This window comes from Macaca mulatta, chromosome 12 (assembly GCF_049350105.2).
Source record: "Macaca mulatta isolate MMU2019108-1 chromosome 12, T2T-MMU8v2.0, whole genome shotgun sequence".
Classification (NCBI taxonomy): domain Eukaryota; kingdom Metazoa; phylum Chordata; class Mammalia; order Primates; family Cercopithecidae; genus Macaca; species Macaca mulatta.
Window position 1 is genome coordinate 145,797,859 of NC_133417.1, and position 21,179 is coordinate 145,819,037.

Consider the following 21,179-nt stretch of genomic DNA (forward strand, 5'->3'; position numbering starts at 1 on the left):
TGAAGTCTTGCCAGGCAGGCACAGCCAGGGCCCCTGTCTGGGAGTGGACACCCCACTCCCCCAAGTCGTGCTCTCTGTGGCCTGGGGTTCCAGCCTCGTGAGGACCCCTTTCCTGTTTCCTTGGCCACGCTTGATGGTGTCCTCAAAGGAGCCCTCCTCAGTGGCAGAACTGCTTTCTCAGCCTCTTCCCCGCCAAGGTTCTTTTCAAGTCCCAGTAGTCACAAACTTTCATCCGGGGCTCCTTTCTTTTGCAATTCAACTGGAAATGACTCTGTGGTCTGCAGGTGACTCCATTCCAGGTGCCTACAGCCACGCCCACAGCGCCACCTCTGGACACTGCTGAGCTGCGCACCTCTGTCTGACACCTGCCTTTGGGAAACTCAGCAGCAGTGCCCAGCATCATAACCTGGGGCGTAGGAGGGCATCTGGATCCAGGATGGCACCCTCGCCACAATCTGTCCTGGCTCTGTACCTGCCCGTGGGGTGCACAGGAGGGCTCTTTCAGCCTCAAGTCCTTGCGTTCCTGGCCTTCGTTCCCTTTCCTCCCAGCTTGCAGGTGCAGATTTTTTTTTTTTTAGCTCATCGCTTCCTTGTAGTCCCTTGTCAAATGCAGCCTCTGGCCAATATTCAGGCCAGGGTTGTTTCCCAGCCTCTCCACTAGACATGCACACTTAGCTCACGATCTGCCTTATGAGTCATCACCGTTGAGCTTTACCAAATGTTTTGCCCCACCTAACAGCTTGCCAACATTCCAAATCCTGGCAGGTCACATGTTTTGTTAGCACAGCATCCCTCTTCTAGCAGCCAGCTTCTCTATTAGGCCAAGTTATGTTCCAGCTAGACAACTATGAGGCACAGACGTCTCACCCAACAAAGCTTTCTCATGCTGCAGGCCCACCTCAGGCTGGCAGGGGAAGGGTGGATTCTCTTCAATGTGACCACTCTGGGACCTATACTGATGGGATAGAGATCGCAAATGTTTCCAGGCACCTTGTCAGGGATAAGAGAGCTGTTGAGGGGCTCACACTTGGCAGTGGAAGTTCTGAAGGGCCTACAACCACAGGGGCTGCAACCCCACCACATGCACAAAAGTGGGGATAGATGGCAAACAGCACTAATGACAATGACAGAGCTGAGGCCAGAATGTGAGAGAGATGTGCATTTTGGGGATTAGGGCCTAGCCAGGCAGGTAGGAGGAGATGATGTTCAAAAAGGGAAAAGAAGCTTGATGAAAGATTGGTTTCTATAGAGACAGATTAGAGAACTGAAGCCTGAGGCTGCAGTGAGGGAGACCAATGCAAATTCCTAGGCCCTGGAGGTCCAAATACGGTTTTCTAAGTCCCTCAGGCCATGACCTATTCAGTCCAGACTTGTCTCCCAGAGTGTTTCTCTACCATCCCTACTCTAACTAGGACTTATTGGTGGTGCTTCTCTCCTGAGGCCAGATGCTTTGCATAGAACACTAGGGAACTTCAGGTATAAAGCTAAGGCACAATTGAGAATCACCTGCCCAGGACAGCAACACAGTGTGAAGGAAAACAGGCCACTCAACCCAAACCTGAGGAGACAGAGGCAACAGAAAAATCAGAAAAGGACTTTAGAACACATATAATCAAAATCTCAGACCTAAACGGGACTTTTGAAATAAACTATAACATAGGAAGAGGCACTTGTGAAACAAGAACAGGTAGTTTATAAAAAAGAACCAGCCAGAGACCCTGGAAATTTTTTTAAAAGCAATTATTAAAAAATGAAAACTCAGTGGAACAGTGCTGTGGTTTGAATGTTCCCTCCAAAATTCATGTTGAAATTTAATTGCCATTGTGATGGTATTAAGAGGTGGAACCATTAAGTGATTAGGCCATGAGGTCTCTGCCTTCATGAATGGATTAATGTCATTATCAGAGTGGGTTCATTATCATGAGCATGTGTTGTAAAAATGAGTTTAGCTGTCTCTTGCTTATGTGTCCTCTTGCTCTTTCATCTTCCCCCATGGAATGGTGTGGCAACAAGGCCTTTACCAGATGCCAGCCCCTCGACCTTGGACTTCCCAGCCTCCAGAACTGTAAGAAATAAATTTATTTTCATTATAAATTACCCAGTCTGTGGTATTGTTATAGCAACAGAAAATGAACTTGGGGATATTAGGTCGTGGAGAGTAAAAAAAAAAAAAAAAAAATTCCAATCAATCAAGGCATCCTCATTCTCAACATGGCCTGCATTCTACCCTCCAGGGGTCCCCTCCATGGCCCTTCATCTCCCCCAACCCCACAACTCAGCCTCATTTCTTTAGCCATTTTCTCCCCCACATCTCTCTTCCCTTCCCATCAGACCTTTGCACCCTGCAAGCTAAGCCACCTCAGGTAGCCATGCCCTCAGGGCTCTAACCCAAGCACCCACCACGGTGTTTTCCCCAACAAAGACTGTCCTTTTACTAAAAGGAATCTGATGTCAGCTGTTAGTCTCCCCCCTCCCCCATCTCTCCGAAAAATCACCTGGTCAGACAGAAGCCCAAGAGCAGGGACATGCCAGTTAAAGGTAGAGCTTGGCAAGGGTGTCCACGGAGTTGCCAGGCCCAGCATAGATCTAAGGGGCTTTTAACAGGCACAGGCAGAGTGTTAAGGAGATCACTCCCACCTACCCACCCATCCAGCCAGGCCCAAATAAACCTCTCCTTGTTCCAAATGAATGAGCAAACAGAAAAATTCCAGTGTGGAGGGAACACAACACCCACAATGCAGAAAATAGCCCACATCTGAAATATGCTCATCTCAGATAACCAGTCAACTGTGGAAATTATCTGCATAATCCTCGTAATAAAATTGAAGAACACAAAACCACTTCATACCAATAGTTCGGGAAAAAATTCCTATAAGGAGCATGTACCCTATTTATTTATTCCCACTCTGTTTTGTTTACTAAGCATGTATTATACTTATGAGAAAAAAAGCTCAATCTAAAATATTGCCAACAAAGAATCCATTCCTCATGTTGCAGTGAATGAAGCGGGCTGAGGTCAGCCTGGTTTTATGCTGGCTGCCCCAACTCTAAGGAGTTGATGTGTCTTACTGTTAACAGTGGAGGATGTCCAGGTTCTTGGCGTTTTGAATAAAGAATTGGACAAAACACACAAAGAGAGCAAAGAAGGAATGAAGGGATTTATTGAAAATGAAAGTACACTCCACAGTGTGGGAGTGGGCCTGAGCATAGGCACACAAAAGCCCTGTTATAGAATTTTTGGGAGTTTAAATACCCTCTAGATGATTCCATTGGTTACTTGGGGTACGCACTATGTAGATGGAGATGATGAAGTTACAAAGTCATTGGCCTACGCCCTATGGAGAAGATATTTCCTGTCATAACTGAAGTGTGAATCGGCCTATGTTCCCTGCACCCAGACCCTATTTTCCTGCCTCCTACCTACAGCTGTGTGGTCCTGAGCTGTCACCTCTTCCCTTTGAAGCTCAGGTTCCTCATCAGTAAAATGAGGCAGGAATACCTACTGCTGAGATGTGTGATCACACAAACGCAGTGTCTCAACATGTTGTACATGTGTTTTGGCCCTTTGAGTCCTTGAGGACTGTCCCAGGTGGAACCCTCTTCACTTTTCTTGGAGAACTGACCATGGGTTGCAGCAAAGACTAAAATGGTTCCTGTTTCAGCCCTGCCTGGGAAGATTCAGCTGGAACCTTTAGGCTAGGAAAAGGGAGTAGGACCCTACCCCCACTGTACTGGACCTGAGACAAATCCACAGAAGAGCAATCCTTTCTAACTCTGGGCAGTATATGGACAAGATACTAATTTTTAATCTCTGCATCTCCATGAGAACGCAATGACCAGCACAGTGAAGTGCCCAATTACTGCCCCCTGAACAAATGGAGATGTCAAGTTCAGAAAAGATCCCGGCTGAGGAAGACAGGGAACATTCCCTTGAAAAACAAGGGCAGTCATCCAGACAGAACAAGAGCAGTGGCAGGATGAGAGGAGGCAGACAGGGCTGATTCTATAGGGCTCCTCCTCAACACCCATGAACCTGAGAAATAAGTGGTCAGATGTATTTCAGTCCACTGGCCAGCCGTGGGGTCATGGTGGGAACCAGTCCCACCTGAAGGACTCTCATCTTCCTACAATCCTCAAATACTGAGGCATGGGGATGCTGTTCCCTCCTTGAAGTGAGGGCCCCGAGGCTCTCGTACTTTACAATACTTCAGACCAAGAGCCTGCAGTTGAGGCCGCCAGGATCACGAACCAGCTGCCCCCCAAACCCCTTCTTATCTCACCAACCCAAGCTGCTTACAGCCCCTCCAGATATCCCGGGGGGGAATGTCGTTCTTCACGGCTGATGGAACATCTCTGCACCCTGGGGTAGTGGATGGGACCACAGGGCATATGCAGTGTCTTAGTCTGTTTCACGCTGTTATACCTGAGGTTGGGTAATTTATTTTTTAAAAAAAGCAAAACAGGTTTAATTGGCTCAAAATTCTGGTGGAAATTTCAAGATTGGGCCGCTGCACCTGGTGAGGGCCTCACGCTCCTTCAACTCCTGGCACCAAGTGGAAGGGGGCGGGGGCACACACAGAGATTATGTGGCAATATGGCGAGACAGGAAGCAAGAGACAAGCCCAGGAAGCCTGACTCTCTAACCAGCTCTCATGGGAACTCACCCCTCCACACAGGGTACTAACCTATCCATGAGGGATCCACCCCTATTACCCAAACTCCTCCTACTAGGCACCACCTCCCAACACTGCCACATTGGGGACCAAATTTCAATACCAGTTTGGGCAGGGGCAGACCATATGCAAATCACAGCATAGGGTAATGGTGGGGGCAGGTTGACACAGGGCTGCTGCCTACCCAGCACCAGCTGTCTCTTGGCCCCTTCCAGATCCTGGGAATCTGGCTACCGGCATGGGCCCAGCCTTGGACACAGATGTGGCCACAGAAAGCTGTTAGCTCTCCAGATCTGATCGGCCTGGGAGAGTGGCACAACAAAAGGCTCCCAAAGGAAAGTCAAGATCCTCGGCCAGCCTCAGCTCTGCTACCCACCCACATGTGCCCAGGACAGGGAAGATATGTTTCTTACTCCTCCAGGACCACTAGGTGAAGCAGAGACCAGGCTATTCTTGAGTCCTCTCGGCTGTGGTGCAACCACCAGCCTAGCAAGGAATCAGAAACATCTTCCGCAAGAGTCAGCACCATAGCGGGTGCTGAATAGGCAATGAAGCATCCCATAGGTGCTGGGCTATGTGGTCACTCCCTTTTCCAGACCAAGGCAAGGAGATAAGCACTCTGGGCCCCTAATCAGGGGCCCGGGGCCAGGTGGGATGAAAACAGCAGTGTCCTACAACCTTAACTGCTACTCACGCAGGCCCCACCTGGCCTCTCAGAGGGAGGAACCTGGGACTCCTGAACCCGATTCAGTTTCTCCTTCAACAGCAGGGACTTTTCACTCCTGACTGCAGAAAAACAGCTTCAATGTGACCTTCCTTCGTAGCCCGAGGCTGGGTAAAACGGCCTGAGGCGGCAAAATCCGAAAAGCTCTATTGGGTGGCAAACTGCCGTCACTAGAAGAGTTGAGGCCCCCTTCTCCTCCCCTGCCTGGCCGCCTTCATTCCTGGGAATGGAACAGGTTCTTGCGGCAAGGGTGAATCCTCGAGCAGGTCCCAGGATCACTATCCTCACCTCCCCGCGGCACTGAGTGGCTATAGTTGTAAATGTGCGTCCACAGGGTCACTGTCCAGCAACCAGGACCAGGTGCCTGGCCATCTGGGGATTGGAAAAAGCTCAGCGGGATGCTCTGGCCGCCTCCCCTGACCCCAGTTAAGATGTAGAGCGTTCGAACTAAAATGCCTAGAAACAAAGCTCAGGCCCGGGAAGGTCCAACCATTGCGACGCCGCTCCCTCAAGCTCTTCCCTCGGAGCCGTCTCATTTCCCAAAACTCCCAAACACATCACAGAGAGAGGTGTTGGCCTAGGTGGTCACTCCCTTTTCCAGAACCACAGCAAGAAGTTGAGCCTGCTGGGCCCCTAACCAGAGCCCTGGGGCCTGGTGGGACGAAAAGCCCTATTAGGTAGCAAACAGCTGTCACTAGTGGGGTTGAGGCCCCCTTCTCCCCTGCCTGACGACAACGGCGGCAGGCACTCGACCGGCGTTGGACAGCTCGGTACTCGCCTTCCCTTGCGCAAACCGCGGTTCCTCCCAACTACCCGCGGCCACCGCCTCCGCAGCAGAGCGCCGGAAACAGAGACGCGTTTCGGAAGGGAGGTGCATGCTGGGAACGGCGCTGCATGCTGGGAGCTGTAGTCTGCGACGCAACTCGGCCGAAGTGCCTCCCTGGTCCCTGAAGCTCCCAGAGCCCGCGTGTTCAGGCGGTCCTGACACCCCGGCCCGAGCCACACCTGCTGGAGGGCTAAACGCCTGCCGGCCCTCCGGGTATGAGCGGAGGCCGGGACAGCCCTGGGCTCCGCCGCCCCCGGAAGGAAAAACTACAGCGAGGGCAGCTGCCCAGCCTCGTAAGAGCAGAGCTCGGGAACCCCGCCCCCTGGGCCTCCGATGTCCGTGGCGCTTTCCGTCGCCCGAGTGCCATTGGGCCGGTCTGTCACGTGACCCGAGGCCCCGCGCCCGGTTGGCTGCCGCCTGGTTACCAATGGAAGACTAGCGGGCCGGCGTCCTGGCCTGGTCCAGCACCTGCGCCGCCCTCGGGTTTGGAGGGCTGGGCTGAGCTGGGAACGGGCGGGACGGGCCGGAGGCGGCGGCGGCGGACTCGCCTTCTCTCCGGGGCTGCGACCCCGAGGCTACCGGCTGCAGATGGGAGCCCGCGGAGCCGAGGATGCGGGCGGGCCGGGGCGCGACGCCGGCGAGGGAGCTGTTCCGGGACGCCGCCTTCCCCGCCGCGGACTCCTCGCTCTTCTGCGACTTGTCTACGCCGCTGGCCCAGTTTCGCGAGGACATCACGTGGAGGCGGCCCCAGGTGGGACCTTGCGGGGTGCGGTGGGCGCCGTTTCTGGTTTCCGAGAACTCCGCTCCTCTCAGGGAGCGGGGCGGGGCGGGCGGCCAGGGTAGCTCCGAACGCAGGATCCGCTGTTGTTCTCCTCAGAAGTGGCCGCCCGGCCCCCTCTTTCTTACCTCCTTCCTACCCCCGCCCAGAACGAGCAGGACGCCGCGCTACCGCAGGGACACTAGACTAGGTCGTGGCCACCACCTGCGAGAGCTCCAATCCAGAAGGAGGCTCGGAGCTCAGCGAGAGGCGTTTTAACAGAGTCCCAAACCCAGCCCACCTGTTTGCTTCCGCCTTGAAGAGCGTTTGTGTCTGCTCCTCCCGGCAGAGAGGGCCGCTCATGCCCCTCTGAAGCGGCTGGGTCGAGCCCACAAAGCAAAGCGTGATAGAATTTCAGTTTTGGATTTTGTGCACCTGCCTTTCCAGTTGTAAACACTTAAAAATGGCAGCTGCAAGGGATGTCCTGGCCGAGTGCCGTGTTCGTATTTTTAGAAGTGGTTTATCTGCTGAATAAGACTGCCCAGCGAGCAACCTTGCCCTAAGAGGATACAGTCTTAGCGGAGACAACTAATGGCCACCAGTCTTCGAACAGAACTGGAACTTCTGAGATCTGGTGACTGAGATGGTTTTGACAGGCCCCCTGGTTTCCTTGGACAACACTGAAGGGCCTGAGAGGAGGCAAGGGTCAGAGCATGTAGAGCCTTGTCGTTGTAATTTGGGTTTTATTTTGTTAAAAGATTGATTTTAGGTGCAGCTGGAGGCCACTAGAGAGTTTTAGTAGAGGAGCGATTCTTTTGGATGTGTGTTTTTACGAACTCACTCTTGCTGCTGGGTGGGAAGTGGATTGTCGGGGCAAGAATGCAAGGGACCATTGCAGTGGTCCTGGAGAAAGATGAAGGGGCTCAGATTAGCCTGACGACCGTTAGGTTGTGGATTTGGAGTAGATTGATTTGAGACGTACTTTGCAGTGGGAATTGAAAGGCCTCAGTGACTGATTGAAATAGAGGGTGAGGATAGTGGAGGAATCGGCGTGTCTTCTAGGTTTCTGGCCTGAGCCAGTGGGTGGATGGTGGTCCTGGGACAGAGCCTGGGGGGAACCTAGAGTCGGACTTTGCTCTCACGTGTTCAGGTGGAGCTGGCCTGGAGGCAGGTGGATACAGAGCAGGGAGATCTGCGCTAGAGATATTCATCTGGGAGGCGGACCATATTAGATAGTTTACGGTCCATAGCCTGGGAGAGTGTCTCGGGGGAGTATCAGTAAAGAAGAAGGAGACCTTGGGACTGAGCCTTGAGGAACCCTAACATTTCTTGGGGTCAGGCAGGTGCCCTGACAAACAGACTTGAGAAGCAGCAGGCAGTGAGGTAGAGGGTACCCGGGGGCATGCGGCCTCACGGAAGCTGAGTGGGGACTGCCTCAGGGGTAGCAGATGGCGTTCTGCTGTTCTGAATACTGCTGAGTAGTTGGGAAAGAGAGTTGGGACCAAGAGAAGCCCAATGGGTTTGATAACATAGAGGTGACAGCGATATTGATCGAGGCAGTTTAGGGACCATGATTGTCTCAGAAGCTAGAGGAGCCTGCGTGGAGAGTGAATGGGAAGCGGGCAGTGGGCATGGCAACTCTTTCAAGAAGGTTGTAATGAAGAGAAGCCTGAAAGAGAATATGAAGGAGGGATAATGTCTTAAACAACATGGGGGTGGGATTCTGCCTGGGGAGCTGGAAGGGAAGGAGTTGTGAGAGGAGCCCAGGCTCTGAGGGCAGGAGAGAGGGTCAGGTTCAGAAGCAGGAGGCAAGGTCGAAGCTCAGAGGGGTGGGCAAGGGCAGTGTAGATGTTTTGAGTAGATGAGGAGAAAGGGGAAGGTATATGATAGTTAGGAGATATGGTAAATGGAGCCTGCTAGAGAAACAGTAAGATTTCCAGCAGGATGGAGGATGCATTTGAGATTTACCAGCATGAGTGAAAAGTGAAACTTTTCTAAACCAACATTTAGCTGTTTTGAGAAGGAGCTTGGTAGAGTTTGGGATTTTTCCAATAAGGAAGGAAGACAGACAGGCACCCCAGAATTAAGCTGGACAGGGGGATTTGAAGCCAGGAGCTGAAGGACACCCACTGCAGGAAACCACCTTCCTGTCCGCTTTTGGGTAACACTGATGATCGGAAAAGCTCCACCCCAACCCCTGTCATCTAGAGCCTTGGGTTCTTAGTTTGAAGGACTCCCCAGCAAGCATGATCTAACTCTGGACAACTTTCTGTATTTCAGGAGATTTGTGCCATGCCCCGGTTGTTTCCAGATGACCCGCAGGAAGGGCAGGTGAAGCAGGGGCTGCTGGGGGATTGCTGGTTCCTGTGTGCCTGTGCTGCCCTGCAGAAGAGCAGGCACCTCCTGGAACAGGTGTGGGGCCCCTTCTTCCTTGTGTTTGTCCTGGAGCCGGTTTCTCTTTGTGTTTCTCCTGCCTGCTGAGTACCAGGAGCCCTTGCGAAAGCTGAAGCGTGCCGCAGGCGGATCTCTCGCTGTGTTGGGGGAAAGCAGGAACATTCCAAGGCAGAGACTGAGGACTGCACTCTGTCCCTCTGCTGCGGGAGGGGGTGCCTTGGCCTTGCCAGAGGGCTCCGTTAGGGAGGTTCACCCTGCTGTGTGCTCTCGTGAGCCTTGGGCTCTCCATGGAGTCAGATCACCACATTTAGAATAAAGAGACAAATGTGCCAGCTCACAGGAGGACGGGGCTGGTTGGGGGACTCTGCCCCAGATCTCTCCTCAGCTAACTGACTGGTTTTCGTACAGGTTTTGAATATAAGTTTGCAAAAGGTTATTAAACCTGTTTCTGTGGGTAGACAGATACTCTGGGCAGAGAAGGCCTTCTCAGGTTTTCCTTCCCTGGAAGTGTTCATAGTTTTATGCTTGGCTTGTTGCTAAGCGTTGCCGATTAATGCAGCGGCATTGACAGTGTGACCTCATTCAGAGTTTCCCTCATGTCCCAAGCCCCATGGTAAGCATGTCACAGTCACTGGCTTTCAGTCTCACAGCCTTGCCAGCTTTGGCCTTTTTTGTTTTTAAATGAGAGTGCTAAAACCACTGCCATTGTGTTTCTGGCCATTAAGTGGCAGAGCCAGGACCGCACCAGGCACCTAGTGCCCAGCCTGCACTCCCCTGACGCTGGGGGTCAGAGTGCTTACTCCTGAAGGAGCCTTGCGGTGGACACAGTGGGTGCATCCAGCTGGCCCAGTGTTGGGCGCCAGGCTCCCAGCAGCAGCGGGGGCTGCCGTTCCTGTGGTGATATGTTGCTTGCAGTCAGCTCAGTCAAGAACTAGGTCACTCATACCCTTGAAAGTCATATTTGTTTTGGCTTCAGGTCAGATGCTTTTAGTGTGGGCAGCAGAGCATGGCCTGGGATATGTGCGTCCCTTGTTGTAGTCCTCAAGTTTTGCAATGAGAGGTGTGTTAATTTCGTGTGTGGTGACCGAGCCCTGTGAAAGCGCCGACATCCAGGTGTGCGTAGAGTTCTCTGCAGACCGTGGTGCCTGTGGAGCGCTCAGCTGTGGCCACACCGCAGCCAGGACACTGGAGCAGCGCCGGGTGTTGCTTATGTTACGCTCGTCTTTTGCTTCTCCCTGTGCATGGCAGGTCATTCCTCCAGGACAGCCAAGCTGGGCCGACCAGGAGTACCAGGGCTCCTTCACCTGTCGCATTTGGCAGTTTGGACGCTGGGTGGAGGTGACCACAGATGACCGCCTGCCATGCCTCGCAGGGAGACTCTGTTTCTCCCGCTGCCAGAGGGAGGATGTGTTCTGGCTCCCCTTACTGGAAAAGGTCTACGCCAAGTGCGTGTGCTGGGGGCTGAGGGCCTGGCCTGGGGCAAGTCGGGGAGCTGCCACTACCATGGGCTGCCCTGGGAGTGTCTCTGCTCACTCTGGGCTGCAGAGCCCCCTTCTGTTCTGAGGGTCTGGCAGCTCGTTCTGTGGGTCAGGCTGACTGGCCAGGTGCAGAGATTCTTCTTTTGGGCCTGTGGTTTGCCCACTCCCATCTTTCCCTTCCCTTGTTCCAAAGCCCAGCGTGGAGTCGTCCTCCACAGAGAGCATGTGCACCGCCCTCCTTGGTTTCTCGGCCCCAGCAAGAAAGATGCTTCTTTATATTTGTTGTGGAATGGTTGGGACAGGCAGCCTCACTGTGTAGTCATTGGGAAGGAATGAGGCTACCCCGGCATACCAACACTTGTGTATCATGGTGCTGGCTCAGGGGACCAGGACCCTCACCATGAGTCGTAATTGAATAGCCTTCCCTCTTAGAATGCATTTATCATCTTGCCAAAGGCAACTGGACCAACAGGCAGGCAGGGAAGCTGGCGAACATGGGAAGGCTGGCCGGTGACATCAGTGCCCAGTGAGCCCTTCCATCCCAAGGGCTGGTTTAGGAAAAGCAGGGTTGGAGCTTGAGAGCCGAGGGATGTGGGCATCCATAGCTTCCACCCCTCCTGCCCTGCCCCTGTGCCCACACCGGAGGCTAGAGAGTTTCTATATGTGGGCAGAGGACTGCAGGGCGCTCACGCTTGCTGCAAAGTAAGACGTTTGAAGGTGAGGCTAAGCCTTGACTTGATAAGGATGAGGACGACGGCAGAGGGGCGTAAGGAGGTGGGATTGAGGCAGTGGTTGGACGACTTGGGGTGCTACAGACCGTGGGAATCGGAAAGGAGGGCACGCTCAATGCCAGGGGCTCACTCCCGTGGTGATTGTGTCCCTTAGGGTCCATGGGTCCTACGAGCACCTGTGGGCAGGGCAGGTGGCGGATGCTCTGGTGGACCTGACTGGTGGCCTGGCAGAAAGATGGAGCCTGAAGGGCGTAGCAGGAAGCGGAGGCCAGCAGGACAGGCTGGGCCGCTGGGAGCACAGGACTTGTCGGCAGCTGCTCCGCCTGAAGGACCAGAGTCTCATCAGCTGCTCCGTGCTCAGCCCCAGAGCAGGTGAGGCACGTGGCTGGCACAGGAGGGCTGCAGCCGGCGTGCTCCTCATTGCCAGGCCTCAGGCATGCTGTAGCTTTTTATGTGACTGGCTACACAGCCCTTTCAGGACTAAGTGGGAAGAAGTAAGCTTGTTCAGAAGGGTGGTGTCCTCGCTTTGTGACCTTCTCCTACTGTCCTCTTCCAGAGGGACGTGGCCCTTCTCTCCCCTGACCAGTACTTTCCGCTAGTGCAAGGCAGGAAGAAGTGGCACCGAGTCAAAGCCCACCGTCTGTGCCATCCTTGGCCCAGCTGGCAACCTGGCAAAATCAAAAGCTGTTTTTTATTTTAGTGATAGATATGTTCATTAAAAACAATTTGTTTCCAAAAAAAGAAGGGGGCCACGTGTGGTTGCTCACATCTGTAATCTCAAAACTTTGGGAGGCTGAGGTGGGAGTATCGCTGGAACCCAGGAGTTCGAGACCCGCCTGGGCAGCATAGCAAGATCTCATCTCTACAAAAAATGAAGAAAAAAATCACTCAGATAGAACCTCTTGTGACTTTTGAGTGCACTCTCAGTTTTCCATGAGCACATGTGGTTTACATGTTCCATTCCACACCACTTCTCACACTGCCACACACGCTGTCAAATGTTTGCCTCATGAACGGGTTTGCCATAGTCTCTTAATCATTCCCCTGATGTTGGATATTAAGATCTTTCTGGGCCGGGCGCGGTGGCTCAAGCCTGTAATCCCAGCACTTTGGGAGGCCAAGACGGGCGGATCACGAGGTCAGGAGATTGAGACCATCCTGGCTAACATGGTGAAACCCCGTCTCTACTGAAAAATACAAAAAACTAGCCGGGCGAGGTGGTGGGCGCCTGTAGTCCCAGCTACTCGGGAGGCTAAGGCAGGAGAATGGCTTAAACCCAGGAGGCGGAGCTTGCGGTGAGCTGAGATCCGGCCACTGCACTCCAGTCTGGGTGACAGAGCGAGACTCTGTCTCAAAAAAAAAAAAAAAAAAAAGCTCTTTCTGGTTTTATATAATTCTAAATAACATCAATGAACATTTTTATAACTTTTTTTCATACTTAGGATTATTTTTAAAATATTGGTTAAATAATATGAATATCACAATAAACTGAAACAGATTGTCGTAGGCCTTGGTCTGGTCCCCTATAAGCAGACCCTGAGATGGGGTTCAGGAGCATGTTGAGAGGTTCAGAGAACCTGGAGGGCGTGCACTCCCCACTAGCCCCACGGGGGTGCCAGGAAGGACGCTGGCCTCAGAGCCTCCCAACTGGGAGCGAGGGCCCTGGTCTTGTGAGCATCAGCTCAGGGAGCTGTTGGTTTTGGGCTGCTCTAGGGTGGGATAGGGCTAAGTCCTAGCACTTCAGACTTTAGAGAAAGCCCCCAGGCAGAGAGAGATGGCAGCTGGCACTGACTGGAGGTGCATTGGAGCCTGCCGAGGTGGCAAAGGGCTGCAGCATGGGTGAGACTGAAGTCCTTCCAGGAGACCCTCCTCTCTAGACCATTGCCCCGCCACAGATGTGGTGCCCCTCTCTGTTTGGCTCTTTCTTTTCTATGCCCGTCTGTCTCAAGGTCTCTGGCCAGGTGGAGCTGTTGCCCCCCTGGGCCTCCCTGCCTCCAGTGGCCTTCTAGCCAAGGCACTATGTGAATGTCCCACCTCCGGCAGGCTTTGCCAAGAGAAACACTCTAGGTTCTTGGCAGTTGCAGATGCATCTGTGCGTTATGTTTGAGAACTGGTGCTGTGCCAGGCGTCGTGCACTGATGGGTACGGGCGATGACTGAGGCCTAGAGAAGGGGATGACTTACCCAGCACCGGACCCGAATGGCAGCCAAGTCAGGTCCCGTGTGCTTGCTCCTGGAGATGCTCCTGAGCTGACGGGCCACAGCTGCTAAGAAAGGAGCTCCCGTGGTCCATGGGGATCTGGGGTCTCCCATGTAGCCGTAGTCGGGTGGGCTGGAGCACCTCCAGAGGAGACAGAGGCCCGTGTGTCCTTGTCAGTTTGGGACTCCATGGTGCCCTTCGTGCCCGTGCCCGAGCCATTCCTCACGCAGGTGCTCGGGAGCTGGGAGAGTTCCATGCCTTCATTGTCTCGGACCTGCGGGAGCTGCAGGATCAGGCGGGCCAGAGCATCCTGCTGCTGCGGATCCAGAACCCCTGGGGCCGGCGGTGCTGGCAGGGGCTCTGGAGAGAGGGGTGAGTGCTGGGGCCTGGACCATGCTGCTGTCGGGAGGGGGGCCCAGTACCAATCTGGCCTGTGTCCTGGTCACCTTCAGCTGTCAGGACCGTACTTGGCTATCTCCACCAAGGCCCCTGAGCCCCTGCTCTTGTGACACCATGCTTGTCTTGGCTCCAGACAATCCTTTTGAGGCCTGGGACCAAGGTGGCCCTTGGACCTGGGGTTTCAATAGGGCAGACATCATCACGGGCTCAGGCAGCAGTCCTGGGAAGACATGTCCAGAGACGTGAAGCTCCTCTGGGAAAAGAGGCTCCTGTGGGTGGCCGCTGCCCGGAAGGCCCCGTGCTGCAGAGCTGCTTCAGGTGTGGGAGGGGCCGCAGAGCTGGGGCGCGGGGGCGCTGGCAGGAACTCAGGGCTCTCTGGGTCCCCTCCAGGTTTCCCCCCAGCCTGCCGGCCAGCTGACGCCACCAGTTCTCGGGAGGGGCTTCTGCTAAGATGAGGTTTCTTCCAGGGGTGAAGGGTGGAGCCAGGTAGATGCAGCGGTAACGTCTGAGCTCCTGTCCCAGCTCCAGGAAGGGGAGTTCTGGGTGGAGGAGGAAGAGTTCCTCAGGGAGTTTGACGAGATCACCATTGGCTACCCAATCACAGAGGCCGGCCACCTGCAGAGCCTCTACACAGGTAGTGCCCCGAGGGGCCGTGCTGGGCATGTGCTCTGCCTGCCCAAGTGAGGAGGCTGGGCAGGTGCCCGGGTTCCCCCTGCCCATTCCTGGTTTGCTGCTTTCAAGTGTGGAGAGATGATTCTGTCCCAGGAGCCGGGAGGAGAGTGGGCTCGTGGGAGGGGCTGGCTCTGTCTGTGGCCGTAGCTGCTGCTTAGACGCTGCCAGGGTTCATGAGGCCACCGCAGCAGGAGGCCAGTGAGGAGCCATGTCCCACAGCTGATGCCTGGTGTTTTCTCACTAGAGAAGCTGCTCTGCCACACTCGGGCGCTGCCTGGGGCCTGGGTCAAGGGGCAGTCAGCAGGAGGCTGCCGGAACAACAGCGGCTTTCCCAGCAACCCCAAATTCTGGCTGCGGGTCTCAGAACCGAGTGAGGTGTACATTGCCGTCCTGCAGAGATCAAGGCTGCGTGCAGTGGACTGGGCAGGCCGGGCCCGGGCACTGGTGGGTGACAGTCATACTTCGTGGAGCCCAGCGAGCATCCCAGGCAAGCACTACCAGGCTGTGGGCCTGCACCTCTGGAAGGTAACTCAGCCCCGCCTGGCTCACGCTCGGTTGGGCAGGTGGTGTGGAGGCCAATGGAGGTCTTAGTCCTAGGACTGGCTCTGCCGGGACACGTGTAACTCTGCCACCGGCCCCAACAGTCTCCCCTATCCTTGTATTGTCGCATGGGGTTGACATCTGCTGGTGCTCCCAGACCTGGCTCTGACCTGAGACTGCAGGTCTGGGCGTCTTTCTGCCTTGCCGTGTGCCTCATTGGCCAAAGGAAAGCAACAGAGTCTGCAGCCAGGGCAGGACCCGCAGGAGGGGCTTGGGCCTGGGGACTCCTGGCAGCGCTGTGCCTTTCTGAGGCAAGGAGGTAGAGCCAACGGCTGAGGACCTGTCAGGGCCAGTCTCAGCTCTGCAGCTTGCTGTGTGACCTGGCACACATCCTCTCCCTGCCTCCCTGTCTCTCCCCCTGCAAGACAGGGTCCTGACATGGATCTCATGGGATTGCTCTGAGGCCCAGGCAGTCCCAGGCCCAACCACTGGTTCACAAAATATGCTGTTTCCTGGAAGAACAGATGGGGGCGCCTGGAAGCAAAGGGCCTGAGTGTGGGTCGAGAATATGCCAGCTGCTTGCTTAGGGGCTGGATTGTCATCTTGTGCGTCTTGACAGGGTGTGACACTTGGCACTACACTGTTCCCTGTTCCTTCATGGATGTGGCCCACATGATGTTCCTTTCCTCTTGCAAAAGAAGTTGCTGGAAGGCCCACTGTCCAGCAGCCCCAGGTTGCCTGGGCCACGGTGCCTCTGTGGGCCCAGCTACAAGGGAGGACTTGCAGGCTTGTGTCTGGGACAGATACCGGCCCCAGGGCCAAGTGATGCCCGGGATTGGTGGGCATCTCTAGCTGGCCCCTGAGAGAGGGTGGAGAGTGCTGACAGGCCTTGCGCTTTCGTCTGTTAACTCCAGAGGCCGTTGTGCTTGGAGCAGGGAGGCCAAGGCCAGGGCACCTGACGCCGGCCTCTCCTCTGCACTGAGCCTCCTGCCTGTGCTCACAGGTGGAGAAGCGGCGGGTCAATCTGCCCAGGGTCCTTTCCACGCCCCCCGTGGCTGGCACTGCGTGCCACGCATACGACCGGGAGGTCCACCTGCGTTGCGAGCTCTCACCGGGCTACTACCTGGCTGTCCCCAGCACCTTCCTGAAGGACGCGCCAGGGGAGTTCCTGCTCCGAGTCTTCTCTACCGGGCGAGTCTCCCTTAGGTGAGAGGAACCGTGCAGTGCTGCTGGCTCTCCGAGCCACAGCCTCTGGAGGACCACAGGCCTTTCCGAGGCAGGATTTGGGCACTTCCCCTCTGTGGTTGGCAGGTATCCATGTGGGGACTGAGGCCGCCGGGAACCTGCTGCCAGCGCCCTCCCATGTTTGTCTTCTTGGCAGCGCCATCAGGGCAGTGGCCAAGAACGCCAGCCCCGGAGCAGCCCTGCCTGCGGGGGAGTGGGGGACCGTGCAGCTGCGGGGCTCCTGGAGAGCCGGCCAGACGGCGGGGGGCAGCAGGAACTTTGCCTCGTACCCCACCAACCCCTGCTTCCCCTTCTCGGTCCCCGAGGGCCCTGGCCCCCGCTGCGTCCGCATCACTCTGCATCAGCACTGCCAGCCCAGGGACACCGAGTTCCACCCCATCGGCTTCCATATCTTCCAGGCAAGCTCCTTGCCTCAGGGAGGGAGGGAGAGTAGAAGGGGCCTTCAGAGAATTTGCATCTTGGCCTCCACTGTCTCAACAGAGGGCTCTGGGCTCAGTCACTTGAGCACACAGGCCCGGCTCCCCCTGCTCTTCGAGGCGCTGCCTGGAACCCGCACGGGCCCTCTCCCGTCTCCATCCTCACAGAGGCGAGGCTGAAGATGGCGTCTGGAAGGGCCGGGGGCCTGGGAGGTGGGCAGGGCTGACCCAGGCAGGGCAGGTTTCTGGAGGGGGTGGTGAGTGGGGAGGAGGGGAGAAGTTTGGAGGGGACAGGAGGCCGAGGTTGAGACTGGCGGAGGTGGGTCGAGCCCTGGCTTAGGGACGCAGGAGGCCGATGGACTCAGGAGTGAGAGGAGGGGAGGCCCAGGCTGGCTGGCCACAGCAGCGTCTCGGGTGTGAGGAAGTCCACAGTCACTGGGCTCAGCCTGTGGCCCCTTGTCTACTTACCCTGACTCAGAACAACTGTGTCCCGAGGTTCATTCTCTGCAGACATGTGTCCCCTGGAATGCAGGGGCCCTGATGAGGAAGGCACTGCGACCCTTGGTTCACAGTGTGCTGCCTGGGGACCGTCGGAGCCTCGCTGTTTGCCCTGGGCTGCCGGCTCAGGTCCCCTAGAGCTCTGAGGAAAACACATGCCAGGGCCAGTGGGAGCCCTTGGGGCGGGCTGGGCAGTCACAGGTGTTAAAGCCCCTGATGGTGCGATGGGCCTCCAGGCCGGGGCCCCACTGCCGGCACCTTCCGGCAAGGGCGGCCAGGCCTTGGTGAGGAGGTGAGTCCAGTGTCCAGGCCTGGCCGCCCCTCCTTAGAGAAGGGGCTGTGTGTAACTCAAGAGGGCATCCAAGCAGATGGCCCTGGGCTGCATCCCCTACCCCAAGGCTGGCTCCCTCAGTCTGAGCCCACGCTTCCCCCAGGTCCCAGAGGGTGGCAGGAGCCAGGACGCACCCCCACTGCTGCTGCAGGAGCCGCTGCTGAGCTGCGTGCCGCATCGCTATGCCCAGGAGGTGAGCCAGCTCTGCCTCCTGCCTCCAGGCACCTACAGGGTCGTGCCCTCCACCTACCTGCCAGACACAGAGGGGGCCTTCACTGTGACCATCGCAACCAGGATTGACAGGTGGGGCTCTGGGACTTGGGGGTGGCCAGCTGGAAGCTGAGGTCCTGGAGTCTTAGTGCATGCCCGTCCCCCCACGTCTTTCCTGCCCACCCCTCACCCTCAAGCTTCTACCTATCCTGGCGGACCAGGGCTGTCCTGCCTGCCTGGGGACGCTTCCTTGCTGGTCTGAGCCTGGGAGGAGAGTCTGGTGGAAGGTGGGCCAGGAGCACGCAGCTCCTCGTGTGACAAGGTCTGGGAGCGGTGACCTGGTGTCTCTCCACAGGCCATCCATTCACAGCCAGGAGATGCTGGGCCAGTTCCTCCAGGAGGTGTGTATGCAGCCCCGCCAGCTCGGCTCACCTGCCTGGGGCTGCCTGGTGGCCTAGGGTCTACCTGCAGCCTCAGGCAGGTGGCTTCTCTCTGGGACGTGAGGTGCCCTTGACTCTTCCTGTGAGAGCCCCGGGCGGTGCTTTGAAGGAAAGGGGGAGCTGATGCTGCGTCCCATTCCCTGGCTGCACTCGGGGTGGGATGTGAGAAGGGGCGAGTGCCACCACTACCTGGGCCCCCGTCTGTCCTTGCAGGTCTCCGTCATGGCAGTGATGAAAACCTAACAGGGTGGCTCCCTATGCCAGCTCAGGTGACTGGAACTCAAGGGCCTGACAGGTTCCCAGCAACTGGGCCGGCCAGCCTTGCACTGTGAGGGCTGGTCCTGAGTCTTGGCCTGCCTCCCAGCCCTGCCAGGGGGCTGCTGCCTAAGAGTCCACGGGAAGCCTCCATCATGAGAGACTCAGCCCTGGGGGCAAGCAGGTGCTGCAGAGGAAGGGCGGGAAGCTTGGCGGCTTCTGTCGCGCCTCTGAGACGGCAGAGACCCCAGGATCCCAGAGCTTCCCAGGATCCCTCCCAGATCCTCCTCTGCTGACTCCACACGGAAGCCTCACACCCACAGGGTAGGGCAGCAGATCTTCTTTATACCTATGTATTGTTTGCATCACTTTTAGGATGTAACTTTATAAATAAACATGAACGCTGAGGATTCGCAGATCCGTCTTCCTCCAAGGAGCTCCAGGCTGTGCCCGCTCTTGCTGAGCAGGCTGTGGGGAGGGCTGGGGGCCTGCCGAGGTGGTGAGGATGAAGATGGCCTTTGGAGGGGCTGGGGGCCTGGCGAGGTGGGCAGAGCCAACCCAGGCAGGGCAGGTTGCAGGATGAGATGGTAAGTGGGGAGGAGGGGAGAAGTTTGGAGGGGCGGGCACAGGGCATGCCCCAGGCCAGGGGGCTGAGGGCTGAGGTTGAGGCTGGCTGGGGCAGGTCAAGACTTGGCCTTGGGGGACTGATAGACTGGGGAGTGAGGGGTGGGGAGGGCCAGCGAAGGCACTGCTAAGGCTGTGGTGAAGAAGGATGTCTCGGAAATGGGTGTTAGAATGGGAGCTGCTGCAGAGGGAGGCACCCTAGGTTCGTGTGGACAGAGAGCCTTGGATCTGGACGGCTCCTCTGCCTTCAGCTGGAGTTCACCTGCGCAGTGTCCTAGGATTACTTATTTCTCCAGGCCTCTCTCCTTCATCCCTCACACCAAATGCTGCAATGAGAGCTATAGTGTCACTGAACGGTGCAGAGGTCAGTTCCAGACATGGCTGGGGAGGGCTGTCACTAAGCCCTTTTGTTTTAGAGACAGGGTGTTGCTCTGTTGCTCAGGCTGGAGTGCAGTGGTGTGATCATAGCTCACTGCAGCCTCAGCCTCCTGGGCTCAGCGATCCTCCCTCTTCAGCCTCCCAGCTGGCTAGGAAAGCAGGTGCGCTGCTAAGCCTGGTTAGCTTTTGAATTCTTAAATCCTCCTTCAGCCTCCCAGGTGGCTAGGGAAGCAGGCGCGGTGCCAAGCCTGGTTAGCTTTTGAATTATTGAATACTTAGGGGTCTTGATATATGGCTGCCTAGGCTGGCCTCAGCGATCCTCCTGCCTTGGCCTCCCAAAGCACTAAGATTGCAGCAATGAGCCACCAGCCCCACCACTAATCCCTTTTAAATTCCATTCGCTTCCTGAGTCGCTTCGTGCCTGGGGAGACCCTGTGTATTGGTCCTTTTTCACATTGCTATAAACAACTCTCTGAGACTGGTAATTTATAAAGAAAAGAGGTTTAATTGCCTCAGTTCCAAAGACTGTACAGGAAGCATGGCTGGGGAGGCCTTAGGAAACTTAGAATCATGGCGAAGGGGAAGCAGGCAGTCTGCAGGAGGAGGAAGAGAGCGAAGGGGAGGTGCTGTGCACTTTTAAACAACCAGATCTCAGGAGAACTCACTGTGACGGAAACAGCAAGGGGGATGTTTGCCGCCATGATCCAGTCATCTCCCACCAGGTCCCTCCAACACTGGGGATTATATATAATTCGACATGACATTTGGGCAGGGACACAACTCCAAACCATAGCACCCAGTGAGCCTGATTTGGGCCTTGCTGCCCGATCACAACCATCTCTGGAGTCCTGGTGTCTGTGTTCCCACTGGGACCTGTGCCGCTGTTCCCCTCTCCATACCCTAGCCATGCCAAGTCACCCTCCCCACTCACCCACAGGAAGCTGCCCTGGCCCTGGCCCCTTAGCCCCTCTGCTTGCTGGTTCAGTGGCCCACAGCAGCAGTGGCTGTGGCAGCTGGGTTCTCAGCATCTTCAGACATGGATTCCTGAGCAGCAGGATTGGGCTCTGTCTCCCTGTGTGCAGAGCCTGCCACAGATCTCCCTTATCCACTGGCTTATGTGCTGACTTCGGGTGAAGCCAGTGGTGCTGCCTATTAGGGTGCAGGAACTTGGGGCAAACAGTGAGGGGCTAGTCACCAAAGAAATACCCTGCAGGACAGTGTGCAAGCCAGAGGCTCGAGCTGGGTCAGAGCTGCCCTAGATCCCTGGGTTTGTGGGCAGGCAGGTCCTGTGCAGGGTGCCTGAGGGTGCAGGTTGAGGTGGGACAGGTGGGGTCGAGGTATTTCTCAGGGACAGTGCATATGAAGGGAAGACAGTTGCAGGGGTTGTGT

General features: G+C 56.1%; 1 protein-coding gene and 1 long non-coding RNA gene across 14 annotated transcripts; one reads left to right on the plus strand and one right to left on the minus strand.

Moving 5' to 3' along the window:
• Positions 1-242: 242 nt before the first annotated feature.
• On the minus strand, positions 243-6,311 carry LOC144333542 (uncharacterized). The gene is made up of 2 exons (XR_013402270.1): positions 6,176-6,311; positions 243-2,063 (listed from the first exon to the last, which is right to left on the minus strand). It is a non-coding gene; the product is annotated as an uncharacterized LOC144333542 (long non-coding RNA).
• A 344-nt stretch (positions 6,312-6,655) lies between these two features.
• On the plus strand, positions 6,656-19,204 carry CAPN10 (calpain 10). 13 transcript variants are annotated; one of them, XR_013402268.1, is made up of 13 exons: positions 6,656-6,974; positions 9,261-9,392; positions 10,623-10,819; positions 11,738-11,955; positions 14,013-14,154; positions 14,315-14,499; positions 14,649-14,815; positions 15,098-15,378; positions 16,397-16,599; positions 16,775-17,267; positions 17,987-18,186; positions 18,449-18,494; positions 18,747-19,204. XR_013402268.1 is itself a non-coding variant. In XM_077958024.1 (13 exons), the coding sequence occupies exons 3-13, from the start codon at positions 10,736-10,738 to the stop codon at positions 18,774-18,776; spliced, it is 1,818 nt and encodes a 605-aa protein (XP_077814150.1). In that variant the 5' UTR covers positions 6,656-6,974; positions 9,261-9,392; positions 10,623-10,735; the 3' UTR covers positions 18,777-19,204. The 13 variants fall into 13 exon arrangements, 9 of the variants coding, with proteins under 9 accessions (XP_077814150.1, XP_014967000.3, XP_077814151.1 ...); XR_013402265.1 differs by having other exon boundaries at positions 10,623-10,808; XM_077958024.1 differs by having other exon boundaries at positions 16,775-17,036.
• The last annotated feature ends 1,975 nt before the right edge of the window (positions 19,205-21,179 follow it).